Here is a 17321-nt window from a genome sequence, read left to right as displayed (position 1 = left end):
ACAGTCTTGTTCCAAAATACCTTGAGGTGGGCAGACAGGGTATGTGTGTATGTATATGTATGTGTCTGTCTGGAAGTCCATGCCCCGAAGGTGGAGGGAACAAGTTTCGCATGATGCACCTTCAGGATTGAAGCTAAAGGAAATACAGGAGCACATCTGGAACTGCTATACTAATGAGAGGATTAAGAGAGCACGAAGCAAGCACGGAGCATACCCATAAAACAGAAGGTCAAACCTTTTTTAGCTCTGGGTCTAAGTTAAAAACCACATTTTGGTAATTCATTATGCATCCAGAATGTGTAAGGTATAGATTATTCACAGAGTGCCCAGGAGTGATGAAGGAATGCTACTTTTGATCCAAAAGGAGTGGAGATTAGCCATATCAGCTTGGTGCTTTGATCACCGAGGGCAGGGGGTGGGGGGAGAATCATGGAGTATTCAATGCTTTTTTGTACTTAAGTAGGAATGGAGAGTAGGGAAGAATGTAACCCTGCAGAGATTTTTTAGGTGTTTTCAGCAATAACTGACTAAAAGTGTATGTTTTCAAAATATGTCAGGAGACTGTCTTACAGGTGGTAATCATTCCCACAGTACTAAAAATTGTTTATAACAGATGTTAAAAAATGGAACTTTTTGCTTTTGGTTTTAGTTCCATCTATTTTGCAGTGTAGAAACAAGTGTTTGTTCTGTGGGTTTTATTTATATCATTTTGTTTTCCCTTTTTGTACCGGTTTGTGTAAAAAACAAACAAGCAACAACCAAACAAACAAAAAGCCCAAGGCCAATGAAAAAGTAAAAGGAAAGGAGGGGAATTCACAATACCAAATATATGTAGCAGTGGGAGACACATCCAGAACTTGAAAAAATGTGTATTCTTTTGTATTAGAAGCATCCTTGTCTTAAAATCTCAAGAAAAGAGCAAAATGTAACAGCTCCACGTCTGCCCTATCTTCGGCACATGTTTAACTTCAGGCACTGTCATTGGTTTTGGTGGTAATATGAGGGAGGTCAAACATATGGTAAGTCCTTGCAAAAATTAATCTAGGGGACTGTTGTCTAAGTGGTCTATGGAGTCAGCACTTGTCTGCAAGAGCCTGGCTGCTGCTGGTGTTTTGGGTTCTTTCTCTCCAGCTGTAAATCTCATTTTTAAAATACCAGAGTATACCAGACGCTTTCCAAATAACACTCCTCGATGCAATTATTTGCAATAGCTGCCAGGGGGGTATTAGGAGGTCTCAAAGGGGAGCGGGGCGTCTGCAAAACCCACTCTGCGTTAAGGTATGGTTCTTGCTCAAAAATACACAAACCCCTGGGTTAGGTCCGCGTAGCCATAGCATAGACTCAGAGCCTTGAAGAAAATGTTTTTCTGGTCACTTGCTGAAATACTGAGCTTCTGTTTAACAGTAAAACAAGATACAGAAGGGGAAGAGGGAAGGAGCTGGGTAGTGTAGGTATTTCCTTCACAGTGTGATGTGATGATTTTGATCTCTCTGCAACTGAACTAGATGATCTCAGGCGAGCTGCTGGACTTCGTGTCTTGTGTTCTTCAGCTAAATTGTCTCCTTTGCAGACACGCTGTGAAAATGCAGGCCTGTGGTTGCTGCTGTTGTAGCTAGTGAGATCAGAGGATGCCTGTGCTGGGCTAAGTAAAAAGCTTGATGGGGAAATTTATGTGTAATACACTGATCAAATTCATCTAAAATGTACTTAAAAACTCTGTAAATCCAGATTTGGGCAGGTTTCTTTTTCTAGCTCTACCCTGCTTAGTCCATATCTATGCTGTCACAGTCAGAGCTTTAGAGTCGGTGTTGCTTAAGGAGATGGCTTTGCATGCTTCCCTGAAATGTCTGAACACTGAAGTAATAGCAGAAGATGCGACGTGGAGGAAAGCTTGGTGCTCTGAAATCACTGTTCTTACTCCATTTATGATAGTTGATACTCTGCTGGGTGCTAAATTGTGGTTCCTGTGTTCCATCTCTGGATGGTGCTTTCCTTCATAAAGAATTTCTGTTGAGATCGGTACTGAGAAGTCAGAGATGGCAGGAGTGTGCTCAGCAGCAGCATTCATGTCTCATAAACTGGTTGCATCTTGTGTAGCGTACTGCTGAAATATCTCAGTGTCTCTAAATGTATTGCCCATGGCATTTGCTTGACTATCAAAATTATACCCTGGTTGTCTTCCTGCCTTTTACTTGCTTTGCTTGGAGAACTGGGAGCAGGAGTGGAAATGACTCATAGGTGGCAATGTCAGCACAGAGGGAAAACAGTTTAAATAATCTTACAGCAAAGACAACCTTTCTTAATAGCAGAGAACCTTTCTTTTTGTGCCTGCTTTTTGCCAGTAAAGTGAAATAAAGAAGGTAAAGAAGTAGCAAATTGTTTTGCGTGGGGTTTTTTGGGTTGACTGCTTCCAGTGTGACAATTAACTCTAGCAAAAAGAGCATGTAAATGTTGTGCAACAGCTCTGTAACAAATTTCCAGACGTGCTGTTTCTTCGCCACTTAATTTTCTGGGCTTGTTTTTTCAAATCCAAATGAAGTTCGCTTTAGTCCACTGGAAATAAGTGCTTTCTGTGTTCACATGAAGAGGCACAGCCAACCCCCCTTCAAGAACTAGTCACTGGGATCTTGGTTGAACTGTTGAGTACCAGTTTCCATGATTTAAAAATGAACTTCTTTAATGACACAATGAAAATAAGTGTACAGGCTTGTGCTTTTCCCATCTGCCCAGGTCTGGTGAAGGAAGGAGTTTTGTGAACCTGGTGAGCTCTTCTTTGGCCTCCCACTGAGTGGCTGAAGGAGCTGAGAGGCGAAGGACCACAAGTATTTCTCCCCTAACAGTTCACAGCTGCCTAGGTAGTGCCAAGATTACTTGCTGTCCAAAAAGCCTGTAACTCATATGTACTCATTTCTTGCCACGCTTAGTTGAGAGTATAAAGAATTAAAATCTCTGGACTTCCACTGCCATCTCCTCTTCATTACAGGGCTCAGACCTGCAGCCCCTCCTCTGCTAGCATGGCTTTGACAGTGCAGCTAGGGGTACAACTCTGTCATGTACCCAACACTGAGGTGAACAGTGTTTTCAGAGTATACTCTAAGATATATTTTTAAATATGTGTTTCCTCACTCTCACTCGTAAAAATGACTGCTTAACCCCCAACAAACTCTGAAGCCCATCATGCTCCATTAACAAATGGGCTAGTGGGGTGCTGTGCTGTGCAGAGAGCTCTGCATCCACCCACTGCTTACAGAAATTGTGTGTTTTGTCTTCCAGACTCCGACCTGAGCATGCGGACGCTCAGCACACCCAGTCCAGCGTTAATATTTCCACCAAATTCCCCCGGTTTCCAGAATGGCAGAGGGTCGTCGACGTCTTCATCCTCAGTCACTGGGGAAACTGTTGCCATGGTCCACTCGCCACCGCCAACTCGTCTCACTCATCCTCTCATCCGTCTGGCATCCAAGCACCAGAAGGAACAGGCCAACATCGACCGGCTGCCCGACCACTCCATGATCCAGATATTCTCCTTCCTGCCCACCAACCAGCTGTGCCGCTGTGCCCGTGTGTGCCGCCGCTGGTATAACCTTGCCTGGGACCCCCGACTTTGGAGGACTATTCGCCTGACTGGCGAGACAATCAATGTAGACAGGGCTCTTAAAGTGCTGACCCGGAGGCTTTGTCAGGATACACCCAACGTATGTCTCATGTTGGAGACAGTAATTGTTAGTGGCTGCAGGCGGCTCACAGACAGAGGACTCTACACCATTGCCCAGTGCTGTCCAGAACTGAGGAGGTTGGAGGTGTCTGGCTGTTACAACATCTCCAATGAGGCGGTCTTTGATGTCGTGTCACTGTGCCCAAACCTGGAACACCTGGATGTGTCAGGTAACAGGAAAAACTTCAGTAGGGATGCCTCTGATTCTAAACGCCTCATGCTTGTCAACGCCCTGGCCCCAGAACCACACACTTTCTCTTTCTGTGTTGTCTTTCGAAGTAGGAGTGCCAGTCTCCTGACACAGTACTAGTGAGATAGGCACCACTAGAATCTCAGTACCCCAAATGCCAGCAGCACCTCTTGGTGGCCAGGCCTCCTCCAATGGAGATGAGCTAGCAGAGATGGCCCATTCAAATAGCATGAGTACTTTTTATAGGTTTTTCCACAAACCACCCTTACAAGGGCCCACATTGCAGTCAGTGCTACATCATATGGTGAAGGCTAGTTACTAAGGCAAAATTTGTTTTATCTTTTTCATATATATATTTTATATGTAGAATATATATAATGTATATATCTGTAATCTGCTAAGTGACTTGAGGAGGAGCTCAGAATCACTGCTAGGCTTTTGTCTGGGTATAAATATCAGTTGTCATCCCTAGCTAAACTTCAAGGTCCCCTTGTTTCCATTGCTATTTTAAGATGACTTAGTTACTTGGACTTTTTTTTTTTCAATAGTGTATATATTTGCTTAGTGGCTTTCTGCTTTTCCTCTCACCCAATTACAATATATCACTGCAGCTGTTTAGATCAGCAGAAATGTTTTAGACAATTTTCCTCAGACCTGCTCTGGGGAAACAAGATGTTTTTTCCCAAGGGCAGCCACACTGAATTTCCTCTCTGCAAATAGGTTGGCACTTAATAGAAAGGAGGTAGCCAAGCAGAGCACTGAAGTAAATCTCATGTCCGATACTTACTTTGTGATCTCACTTGTTATTGGTTTCATGTTGTAATCGATCAGTTGGACCTGATTTGCCATTGCAGGGGTACTAATGGCAACAAGCAGGACTAAGTGGGCATAGGAAGCAATGCTATTGAGTCACTAGTACCCAGATAAACTGTTTTTTCCAAGGCTGCCTATCGGGTGTACACTGATTTACTTTCTTTTTTCTGCCTTTTATGGTTTTTTTAACTTTTATTAATCCAACTCTTTCACCTGATATTCCTAGGATGGCAGAATGTCACGGAAAGCATCAAAACAAATAGCAACAAATCAGAATTATTCATTTTTTGTGATTGCTCTCTGAAACAACTAGGTGATAAGGAGCCTTTGCAGGACTCCAGGGGTGTTCTGTCCCACGGAGGCTATTCACAGTGACCTTGTATATGAATTACTTATTGTCAGTACATACTGACATTAGTTCTGGATTGCTAACCACACATTCAAGTTGAAGCATCTCCAGCACCAGGAGAAAATGTGCCTGTGTGATTTAGACCTAGAGCTACATATCACTTTGAAAACTGTCTCTATCCCTGGCATATTTATGCTTTTCTTACTACATCCTCTAGGGTGGTATGGTGAGTTGAGTGGCTCAAGCATCCTGGGCCTGGAGAGACAGGACAGGTAGAATTTCTGAGCTGAGGGTCAACTGCCTTGTCACACCAGTCTGTTTGGTGACACCCTGAGTGCACCTGGGGGCTTGTAGGTGTCTGAAAATGATTTGGTCCACAGCTCCTACCGATAGATATGCTATAGACTGAAGGTGACTTTTCAAAAGCAGGGAAAATTAAGAGATGATGCCACTTCCTGAAATAGGTTCTTTTGGCGTCTGCCTTCATTTGTGGTTTCCCCAAGCTTGTTACCTTCAGACCTAGAAGATGGTGTCTGTCCCTAAGAGCTCATCAGTTTGGTCCAAAGTGTGTGAAGGATGAGTCCTTCAATTTTGTCTCATCCATGGGACAGGAAAGTAATTTTAGTCCCACACTTTTCTAAGTTGTCCTTTTCTTTTTGGAGCAGGTGAGGTTTGAACATCCTCAGAAGTCAGGGTGTTTGGGTTCAGACGTGGCTTTTGCTGCGTGTGCCTGCCTGTGAATTGAGGATAATTGATCTCTGGGGTCTTGTTTTGAGTAAACTTTTTTCATTCTGATGTAGGTAATTTTGGAGGATGTTTTGGAAGCAGGATTCCATTTTCCCCCTCCTTCTGTCTCTAGTTAGGAGGACAAGGCTTGCACCTACACACTTGAGCAATTCTCAGGACTGAAGCGGTTCACTAGTTTGTTTTCATACAGAGCAAGAGAAGTTGGGTACACGTGCTGGGAGATAACACTATATTTGTAGCTAGTTAATTAAAACCCAGTTCACAGTTGTACATCTAGTTGAATCTCTCTCCCCCTTGGATGGTTACTTGGCAGCACTAATGTACCAAAATCTTTAATGTCAAAACCAGATGTTCATATTAACTTTAAGAGTTTTCCGCAGTGTAAGTTCTGTCACTCTCAGCATCCACTTTGTGGGCAGGTCTGAGATATCTCTAGAAGTTGGTTGAGCTTGACTGAAAGTTATTATCTAACATGCTAGCCAACATTTTTTTCAATCTGTTTGGAAGTTTCTCCTCCCTTTTAAAAATCAGCTATACTTGGTTTATGGAAAATTCTGTTACAAGAGCTTTGTTTTTACATTTTTTATTATTTAGGACAGAAAAATTGTTGCAGTCCCAGGAACCTGTCATTTTGCCTAAAAATCAGGCAGTTCTATATTAACATGGACTCTTTTTCTGGTGAAACCATTTTGAATACCCTTCCCATGAAGTATTTCACAGTGTAGCCAAAGTAACTAGACAAGGCGATGCTGAGCTTGTCAAAACAGTGATCACACACTGATCTATGCGGCTCCAACCCTGCTGTGAGACTTCTGACCCATTCACTTTCTAATTGCAGTCATTAAAGCATTCCCCCTTCTTGGATCCTCAGCAGGCAGTTCTCCTCGGCCTCATGGACCCTTCATTCTCTTTTAGCCAGATCTTAAAATTGAATTCTGGTCAGCATGTAAAATATCCAGACTGACTTCTTAATCCAGCAGCCTCCTTGGGCAAACACAATAGTGACAGCTACGTCAAGTCCAGCAGAACTCTGCCTAGGTGCCAACTTCTTCTGTGGAAACTCAGCTCAAGGGTGGGGATTCCTGTGGTGCATTTAGTATCACCTACTCCAAAGAACATATTAGAGGTGAAATTTTTACACCGTTAGTATTGTACTGCTTCCCTTTAGAAAAATCACTGTGTGAGCATGTATGTAGTACTTACTTGACGGCAAACATATTTCCAGAGATTGCACCATAACATAGATTGATCTGCAACCCAGTCTGAGGAGGAAATAGCAGCATTCAGTTTTATGATGTTATTCGTTGAACAAAGTGCTTCGCTTCAAGGTCCCAGAGCTTCTGCATGACCTGTGGACAATTTGCCCATTTCCTTATGTGAAGCCTAAGGTAAAATTTGCATCTGTTCAAATAAATTTGAAGCCTAAATTAAAGATCCAGCTGCAAATTCAAATGATGAATGTAGAAATCTAACTGCAGGTGGCAGAATGTTTCAAGTCCATATCCCATACTGCTTACAGCATTTATGTGAGCTCACTGGATTATCTCAAGGGATTTTTTTTTTCCTTTTTATTTTTAAGAACTGAAGCATATTCATACCTTCCACTAAGCCTCCGAATGAGAACCTGTTGTATCAAGTGGTATGGGTTTGGGTCATTCAAGTTTCTGAGGTGGTCTCCATACACTGTCATGCTCTTTACTTCCAGGCTGCAGGATTTGTGCAGCATTTCCAATACATGGAGCATTAAGGTCATCATCCTAACTTTTCTGGCTTTTCATGGGTCACTTCATAGCAATTGGCCAGTGCTTCAGCAATACAGAAAAGCTCTTTTTACCCCTACCTGAGGGCACCTCTTCAGGCATAAGCTGCAGAATTTGTCTGAGTGGACATTTATGGCTAAAACTGCTGGGCCTTGATCACTGACAGGTAGACCCTTCCTTCTTCCTTTCAGCTGTTTCTAGCTATGCTAAAGCAATGTGCCCAACTGAAATTGGCACAGATAAGAATTTCCCTTCAGGAGCTCATGATTGCCAGTCTGCAGTGCAGCAGAAACAGCACTTTCCAAAAAAAACTTTCATTCACCACCCTGCACAGAATGGAGGTTAAAAATGGGAGAAGTCTGTGAGCGTGTTTTTCCCTTTAATGTAGCCTTTTATCTTTCCTTGCAAGGTCTGGAGTTTCTCCTCTAGTCTAGTTACCTCCATTCATGTCCAGACTTTCTCACTTGAAACAGTCCTTTCTGCGTCTGTCCATGTCCTCCCATGCCCTTACCAGTCTGTTGGCTCCTGCTGACTCTCCCCATTCTCCTTAGGTTACCCGAATCTCCACCCTTCTGCAAGCACATAGTCTTGCCATGGTTTTGCATCCTTTCTACATTGCAGGCTTGGGGCTGGATTCACATCTGTTCTCCAAATGCTTTTTGGAGGGTGGGTGGGGTTTGTCTTTTTTATAATGGGGTTTGATGGTGAAAGGGCCTCTGATGTTGGTTTACAAACTCAGCCAGTGAGCAATGAGACTGCCTCTGATCAAAAAGCTACGTTGGTTGTCATTAAGTACCATTTTCACAAATTGTCACTGGGTTTATATTGCAGTAGCAGATCATAGACTGTCCCTAGATAAACTTGGGACCATCGTGTTGCGTTTGGGGTATGGACAATATCGGCCCATTGCTTTGCAGGTGCTCAAAATCCCAAAGCAATCTCACTGAGTCCGGTGGAATTTATTATTTCCTCTGGTGTCGGGGCACATCAGAGCAAATCCAAACTAGTCAGTCAGAATGATTCTGCTCGTGCAACACGAAGATATCTTCATCACATCCAGTATGCGATTTCATGGCCACCTTTCTGGTCTTGCCGTGTGATTTGTTTTCACTGCTTGCTTAAATTCGCTGTGTTTTTCCACTTAGGCTGCTCCAAAGTAACATGCATCAGTTTGACTCGCGAAGCCTCCATCAAGCTGTCTCCCTTACATGGGAAGCAAATCTCCATTCGCTACTTGGACATGACAGACTGCTTCGTCCTGGAGGACGAAGGACTGCACACCATTGCCGCTCACTGCACTCAACTGACCCACCTGTACCTGCGCCGCTGTGTCCGCATCACCGACGAGGGTCTCCGCTACCTGATGATTTACTGCACGTCCATTAAGGAACTGAGTGTGAGCGACTGTCGCTTTGTCAGTGACTTTGGCATGCGGGAGATTGCCAAGCTGGAGTCGCGCCTCCGATACCTTAGCATCGCTCACTGCGGCCGGATCACAGATGTGGGCATCCGTTACATAGCCAAATACTGCAGCAAGCTGCGCTACCTCAACGCGCGGGGCTGCGAGGGCATCACGGACCACGGCGTGGAGTACCTCGCCAAAAATTGCACAAAACTCAAATCACTAGATATTGGCAAGTGCCCTCTGGTCTCAGACACCGGCTTGGAATTTCTAGCCCTCAACTGCTTCAACCTGAAGCGCCTGAGCCTGAAGTCATGTGAGAGCATCACTGGGCAGGGCCTGCAGATTGTGGCTGCCAACTGTTTTGACCTGCAGATGTTGAACGTGCAGGACTGCGATGTCTCTGTGGATGCTCTGCGATTTGTTAAACGACATTGCAAGCGCTGTATTATAGAGCACACCAACCCTGCCTTCTTCTGAAAGGACACCCTGAACCTGTCGTTACAATGCAGTATTAAAAACACTGATGTATAAACACACGCTCCCATATTCAGTAATGCTGTCTTTTCTATAGCTCACGGGAGTCAGCTTTTCTTGTATGTTGTGAGTGAGGGGGGTTTCTAGAGGACTATTTTGTTTGCTTTTTATATGATCACTTTTTAAGGTGCGGTGGGTCTCCGTGGAGAGGCTGCCTTAATGCAAAAGCAATGAGTGCTCAGCATCCTCAGTGGGGTGCCGTTTCCATAACAGCCGTGATCTTGTCCCAGGCTACAGTAGCTACCTCCAAAGGAAATAGCACATAATCCCTCCTTTGGAAATGCTACTAAACTGTGTCAAATATATCTGAATTCCAGCTGTGCTCATGAAGCTGACTATGCAATATGTGTCTGTGTTCCCCAAATTCTTCCAATATGGTTGATAAAACATCCCCTTGTCTCCAAGTAGTTTCTCTTTGGTAGTCATCCATTGTGATCCCTCGGGAAATACTAGGTAATGTTCTTAAACATACTTGACTGAGGCAGAATAAGACCTGCTGGCCATTGCCAAGCACTCTGGTGAGTGAGTCTGGAGACTGTGTCCATGCGTGGATTCTCTTGGAAAGCCCACGTCCGGGTCACTTGTGCATCATCACTACTTGCCTTCATTTCTAAATCCGCCCTCTCCTGCATGTGTAGTACCATCCTCTGGTCACAGATGGGGACTTCTGGGTCTGATAAGCAGTGACATGTTTGAGTGAAGGAAAACATGAAATATTAGTGGCCCAGCAGAGGGAAAAGCCAGCAAGTTGGCCTGAGAAGCTGCTGTAATTCTGCAACAAGCTGAGAGGTAGCACTGTCATACACCGGGGACTCTGAGGCGTTGTGGAGCAGCTTGCATGGGGCAGTCCCAATTGCTGTGCTGAGCAGCTGTCACCAGGAAGTCTGTCTTTGTTCCTTGTGCTGGGGCACCACTGCAGTTGACAGTCCCTGAGCAAACCAGGCATGTGAATCCATTATGTGCCTTAATACACACAGAAACCAGACCCTTTTCTGTGGCCTTCCAGTTCAAAGGATAGGTGGCTGATTTTGAGACTTCAGAGACATTAACCTGATGTTAGATAACACCCCTGGGGACGGAGGGGCTTAGAGTGTTATTCACATTAGATTTAGATTTTGTGAAACCTTGTCTGTGTGTGTTCCCTTAGGCTGGAGAAACAGCTGCCATTCAACAAGGAATTAAAATGCCAGTGTTGCCCTGTGACACTGGGAGCCTCTTGTAGTCTCCTGGTCACTCTTGCTCATGGAAGAGCAAGAGTGGTTTGGAGTTTCCCCCATCTCTTTGTCTTCTTCCCCAGAGCGTGTGGTCGTTTCATGGTTACTTTCTTCACAATTTTCTGGCAGCCGTTTCTGTGCATTTTCATATGTAATGCTCAGATCTGAAAGCCAGACATGTTAGGGGTGATGATATTTTCAGGCAGGCCCCCTGCGCCTGACTGACAGGTGAATTCATACATTCATCTCAAACGCTATAAACGTCTTGGTAGAGAACGTAAGAAGGGAAGCACCGTGTCTGGTTTTCATAAGCAGTAGTTCCATCATCTGCAGACAACACTAATAAAATCATTGATATGAAGTGAAAATCCATATGCTTGAGAAAAATACATAACTGCTAAGGAAATACTTGTAGCAAGGCTCTCTCGAATTACAAAAAAGCAGTGGTTTGGACATGTCCCTGCAGAGGGAATTTGTCCTACTGCTGCAAAAATTCCTGTAACTTATGTATGTTCCTCCAGTTTTGAGTTTCTTAGCATACAGGATGTCATCAGCCCTGAATTATAAATCAAATTGTACTAAAGCAAGGAGGGCCATGGAAAATGAATTTGTCATTGCTACTATTACGAGTCAGTGACTAATAGGGGGTGATACCATCCTTTGGCCAGTTAATATCACTTTGGTTTTCCTTTCTGTGTTTTTAAAATTAGAGATTCTTCTCCAGCAACTAGTCCAGTGTATTTTATCCGAGCCAGCTATACTCTGTGTTTATCCTTTATCTCAAAATGGCCCCAAGGATAGTTAAATGTTAAGCCCATTCCTGAGGATGGTGGGATTTTGAGCCATTTGCACTCATGAAATATAAGGCCTCATTAGTAACATTTAACTGTTTATTAAAAAAAAAAAAAAAAAAAAAGCTACTTTTCTGGCTATGCTAAATTGAGTGAGTAGTGCTACATGGTTTTTAAGGTTTCTGATGTTTAAATTGGCCTGTACTGTACAAATCTCACTATAAAGCCTTAATTTGCTACCAAGAAATAAAGCAATATATTGGTAACTGATGAGCATGCATCGTCATTTGCACTAACTGATTAACTTCTGATGAAAAAGAAAAGACTAAATACTTGTAAAACTTTTCTTCAAAGGTAGGTGGGTGAATGAACACATCAGCACATCAGGTAGGTGGATGACTATATTAAAAAACGGTAAAAAAAAAATTGGTTTAGATTATGACCTTGCCTATCTGTCTCTTTAAAATTTGATTTTCCTCACGCGGTTCTTCTTGACCCTGAAACATAATCAGTAACTGGAAGTGTAAGTAAAAGAAAAAACAGGATATAAAAAGCACATGTATAAAAAATTTCAGGAGGGCCTCTGCATCGGTTTAAAGGCAAGTTAACATATTTGATGTGAAAAGTAGAAGAGAATGACTGAAAGGGTAGAGCACTTACAGGTGCAGTGTAGCCTTTTGAATGCTCTAAAATACCTACTCTGGGGGGGCACTGGTGGAAAATGAATAAAGGTGATTTTTCTAAGCCAAACATTTTTAAGTATATAGTCTTACATGATCTGAGTTGGCACTCTGAGACTGCTACTTATTTCAAGAAAATTTGAATTTAACTTATTGATACAGTTTACCTGTTTTGACTTTTAACCTTTTTCCTATGTCTACTTACAAAATGTCATGACCAGAAAAGAAACTGAAATAGTGAGTGTGGAGCTGAGTTTGCTGGATGGGTTGCAACATGTGACTGATGTGTCTTCGTTCCAGTCTGGGGTTGGCAAAGACTATAAATTTCCTGAGTGAAAACACTGTTGATTCTTGAACCATAAAATTGGGGCTCAGGCACTGAGGCTTCTTTTGCTCTGTGATAGCATGTGGTGATCTCATCAAAGAAAGCAGTGATGAATCACAGCAGTCAGGCTGGCACGTTGTTTATGTCTTTGGAATAACTTGTGTCCTGCAGAGAGAGGTCTCTTAGAAAAGTCGCATCTAAACTACCATGCACTGTGATTACAGCCAAAGCTCTGTACCTAGGTATTCATCCTTCTTATTCCCTTGGCTTTTGTAAAAAGTGGAACTGTATTTTCCCTGTTAGCAGCATGAGATTGATGTGAAGTGCAACACTCTTGCCTTTTTGAGCTATGCTCATCTGGCTCCCCACAAAATGCAAAAGAGCTTTTGTTGGATGTCTTGGAGTCAGAACCGTGGTCCAGACTGTTACTTTCAGTAGTGGCTTACGTGGTTTCTGAAAACGTCTAGCCTTTGAACTGGAAAATTAAAAAGCTAGTAAAAGACCTAATTTTAGCACTAGGCTTGAAGCAGGTCCAAACTCTCATTAAAAAGAAATGTAGTGACCATTTGGACTGCAGACTGGCTGCCCTGCAGCTGCCAGTGTTAGTTTAAAGGGAGAAAGTTCTCTGACAGAGCTGGTGCACAGCTCCTCTTCCCCCAGCATTCCTCAGGAAAGTAACCTGCCCTCAGTTTTTTATAATTTTGTCAATTTAGCTATTCGTGCTGAAACTTCCCATGCTGGGCTTTGAAAATGTTAGTTGAAATGGTTCATCTGGTTCTGTAAATAAAGCTAGAAGGAAATGTCATTTTGCTCATGTTAAACTCCTGGTGACCTTTCCTTTGAAAATGGTTCATTGCTCTTCATCTCCTCTAAGGCCTTCAGCATGAAAGTGTGAGCCTTGCCATGAGGTCAGCTCTGGGACAAGGATGTGTCCCAGTTAAAATTCACCCAGATTTAGCTACATTACATGTCTTCGAACATCTCTAAATCCATGACCAGGGAGAAAAGGGGCATGCTTAAGATATTTTGGAGCTTGTAGTCTGGCAAGGCTTCTGGCTGGCAGTGTGAAGGAGGAAATTACCTGAATTATATGGAAGCTGCCTGGAAAGTCAGGGCAGGAGTGAGAGATGGGACTTTGAGGACTGGGACAAAAAGAAGGATGAAGAAATTTCCTGAGCAAGGGGAACTGGGTCTGAGATGAAAAGAGATTGAATTATTTTCAGTAAAGAAACTGGGGCTGAGATTAAGAAAGGTGGGTTGTATGACTTGTTGAGCAGGGAGAGTTGGGCCAGAGAAAGTGTAAGTACTGAAGACTGAAGTTTGGGGCAGGAGCAGAAACATGGAGAAAATTAACTGAGCATCATGTAAATACAGTACACTCCCTTGGTGAAGGCTCTGAGAAAGGTTGACAAACTGTTTGAGTGAGGATGCCTCAAATTTTAAACAGCCTTTCAAAAATGAAATAATAATTTTGCATTTAATGCATCCAATATCTACCCGTTTTCATATTTTGTGAAGCCAGAAAATCTTTACAGGGAGAACTTCTGCCTTTGCCAGCAAATGTATACAGAGACCTGAGACATTGTCAACCTTAGTGTCTTGTTCCTGCCTTAACACCTTTGTGCAAGGTAGTTTACTGAGAAGAACAGGTGAGGCAGGTTTGTAACATCTATTCTTCCCTTGGCATTGTATTTCAGCAACACCAGCTGTTTGGCTTTGCTAAGGTGCAGGCATCAGCATGGAGCCAAATTCGTGCCCTTTTGAAGACTGTTAAAGGGCATAATTATAATAGGTTCAAGTTACTGCCAGGCAGTAGACATCAGAATTCCAACTTAGCTTAACAAAAATACATTTAACTGAACAGCATTACTGCATGCTATTAAACAGATTAAATCAGTTTTCTCCATAAAATAGCAGAGGGATGTTTATTTTCATGCGCCCCTGCTGTACAGCTGTATGCTTCAGAGCAGGTTTTTCCTCTATTTCTGTCTTCTGTGAAAACTGGACAGAAACGTCAGGTCATTTTTCCCTCGTCCTCTGGATGATCATAGAGGCACGTCTGAGATTTAAACTAGTCAATGGAAATCTTTTCCAAGCAGGCTCTGCTAATACAAATTTTAAAAAAATATTATGAGTGCAACAATCCAGTTGGCCATAGATATGTCAAATTAAGCCATTATAAATATAAAAGTTACTAAACAGGCACCAGAGAGAGAACCAGAGGGACCAGAAGGAGGGATCTTTTTAAAAAAATAAAAAACTCGAGCTTTTATAAATGACCCTGTTACTTTTAATGCAAAACAGAAATCTTAACCATTCCTTCTAGCGCTAAAGATACTGTGTTCTTTGGGTTAGAATAGCTTAGTTTTCCTTTGTTTTTTAAAGAAACATTGCATGCTGTAGCCTCAAGCTCACATAAATGGTGGAAATGGAAAAAGGCATCTTAAAAAGATGAGAGAATGCAAAGAGGGATTTGTGCCAAAAGGAATGAATATTTTTAACAGTTTCATGTTGCATTGTCTGTCTTTGATGGCTCCTAAAATATTTTTTTAAAGTCAAGTAAATGGTCATTCTTGAGACGTTTCCGTTACTTCTTGAATATACTTCATTCACACAATTGTCAGATAGACATCAGAGCTTTGGAAAACTGAATTTCTAGCTATAAAAAATGAGTGTAGCTAATTTATTGTTTATAATTTGCCTTATCAAGTGTTTTCACATCTTTATCACTTGTCATGTAAAGGATATATCCTAAGCCTTTATCAGGACAACTGAAAAAATATTTCTATATATTTATTAATAGGAAATTATATTTTTCTGACACCCAGATTTTGCTCTAGTTGTCTGTTCCTGGTCTATGGTATGCTGTGAAAATACTTTGAAGAATGGGGCTTATTTCTGGACTCGAATTACACTGTATTTGTTTACTCTATGGTCATGTATTTCATGTGGTATTATGGTTGTTGATGCGTCTTTTGTGAGATGACACTGCAAAGTGGCTACCTGCATTTCAGCATGAAAATAGAATTGCCTAACACCTGAGGTATGTGGCACGTAACAGTTGTCAGAGCTCAGATCTCATGTGTGACTGGCTGCTGGGGGTCCATCCACAGTACTTTTGTAGTGATTCATTCCTTAACTGCATGAAGCATCTTCTGTTTTATTTGGCATCAATCACAGGAGCAAACTCTAACTTCAGCATCTGCTTTGGTGGAGGTGATAGAGCTGTGACCTTTTCTCCGTACTGTCCTTTCTGTTTCTTTTCTGCCCTCAGAGAGTTACCCAAGCTCCTGAGAGAGCCTGAGGTATTCTGTCTACATAGCCATGGTGTTACAGAGGCTCTCAAATAAACAACCAACCACCAAAAATAAAAAAAATAAAAAAAATTATTTTAATAACACAGTTAACTAGCTCTCCATAAATTACAGGTTCGAATGTCTGTGAGAGGAGAACAGAACAACTTTTTAGGGTTTAACGGCAACCCAAAACACTGAACAAAGCCCCACTCCCTAGGGTTTAATGGCAACCCAAAACGCTTTATCACTCACCTGAAAAGTGAGGGCTCTCGACCTCAAGGACCTGCTCAGGGCAGCGTCCTGACCCAGGGCACCTCGAGGAGTTTCCTTGGGCAGCGTCCTGACCCAAGGGGAGAGTCCTCAACCGCAGCGTGCTGCTCCAGGGTACAAACTCAAAATGGCTCCCCCAGGGGACTCCATTTATACCCAGGCCGAATCTGACCTGTAGTCAGTAGCGGCTCCCATTGGCCAAAGGCCCCAATTACCATGAAGCCCTGAGAACAAAGGCAGCCAGGAGCTGCTGCACTTCGGCAGCCAAGAAGCTCTGCTTTCATTGGGCGGGTGCACCTGCCACACATGGGTAACACAAATGACAAATAGTTCACTACTAATAGGACGAGTAAGGCCATTCACGTGGGAGGCAGCCGGGTTGAGGGACTGAGGAGACAGACTGCAAGTCAGTGACCACTCAGTGGCCAAATCTTGCTCACATTTCTCAGTGGAGGTAAGAAGTCCATGCATGAACGTCAATAAATCTGATGTTTTCCGATGCTTGTTCTTATAGTGATATGTAGAACTTACAAGATAAATCAGCTGGGCAGCTGGGAGGTGGCCACATAATCAAATCATTAAAATCCTTTGTTTACAGAATCACAGAATCATCTAGGTTGGAAAAGACCTTGAAGATCATCTGGTCCAACCATTAACCTAGCACTGACAGATCCCAACTACACCATATCCCTCAGCGCTATGTCAACCCGCCTCTTGAACACCTCCAGGGATGGGGACTCCACCACCTCCCTGGGCAGCCCATTCCAATGCCTAACAACCCGTTCTGTAAAGAAATACTTCCTAATATCTAGTCTAAACCTTCCCTGGCGCAACCTGAGGCCATTACCTCTTGTCCTATTACTTGTTACTTGGTTAAAGAGACTCATCCCCAGCTCTCTGCAACCTCCTTTCAGGTAGTTGTAGAGGGCGGTGAAGTCTCCCCTCAGCCTCCTCTTCTCCAGACTAAACAACGCCAGTTCCCTCAGCCGCTCCTCATACGACATGTGCTCCAGACCCTTCACCAGCTTCGTTGCCCTTCTCTGGACACGCTCGAGTAATTCCATGTCCTTTTTGTAGTGAGGGGCCCAAAACTGAACACAGTAATCGAGGTGCGGCCTCACCAGTGCCGAGTACAGGGGTAAGATCACTTCCCTGTCCCTGCTGGCCATGCTGTTGCTGATACAAGCCAGGATGCCATTGGCCTTCTTGGCCACCTGGGCACACTGCTGGCT

The 17321-nt window shown here is 43.2% G+C and overlaps 1 protein-coding gene across 3 annotated transcripts in view; it reads left to right on the top strand.

Moving 5' to 3' along the window:
- Positions 1-11784, top strand: part of FBXL7 (F-box and leucine rich repeat protein 7) — a 197057-nt gene extending 185273 nt beyond the window's left edge. For all 3 annotated transcript variants that reach the window (XM_074874011.1, XM_074874026.1, XM_074874019.1), the window contains 2 exons: positions 3274-3885; positions 8720-11784. In XM_074874011.1, the coding sequence (XP_074730112.1) occupies positions 3274-3885; positions 8720-9456 (1349 nt within the window). In that variant the 3' untranslated portion in view covers positions 9457-11784. The remainder of the gene's footprint in view (positions 1-3273; positions 3886-8719) is intronic.
- Positions 11785-17321: the final 5537 nt, after the last annotated feature.

The sequence above is a fragment of the Strix uralensis genome, chromosome 1, assembly GCF_047716275.1.
Source record: "Strix uralensis isolate ZFMK-TIS-50842 chromosome 1, bStrUra1, whole genome shotgun sequence".
Classification (NCBI taxonomy): domain Eukaryota; kingdom Metazoa; phylum Chordata; class Aves; order Strigiformes; family Strigidae; genus Strix; species Strix uralensis.
This window is presented reverse-complemented; position numbering and strand designations above follow the sequence as displayed.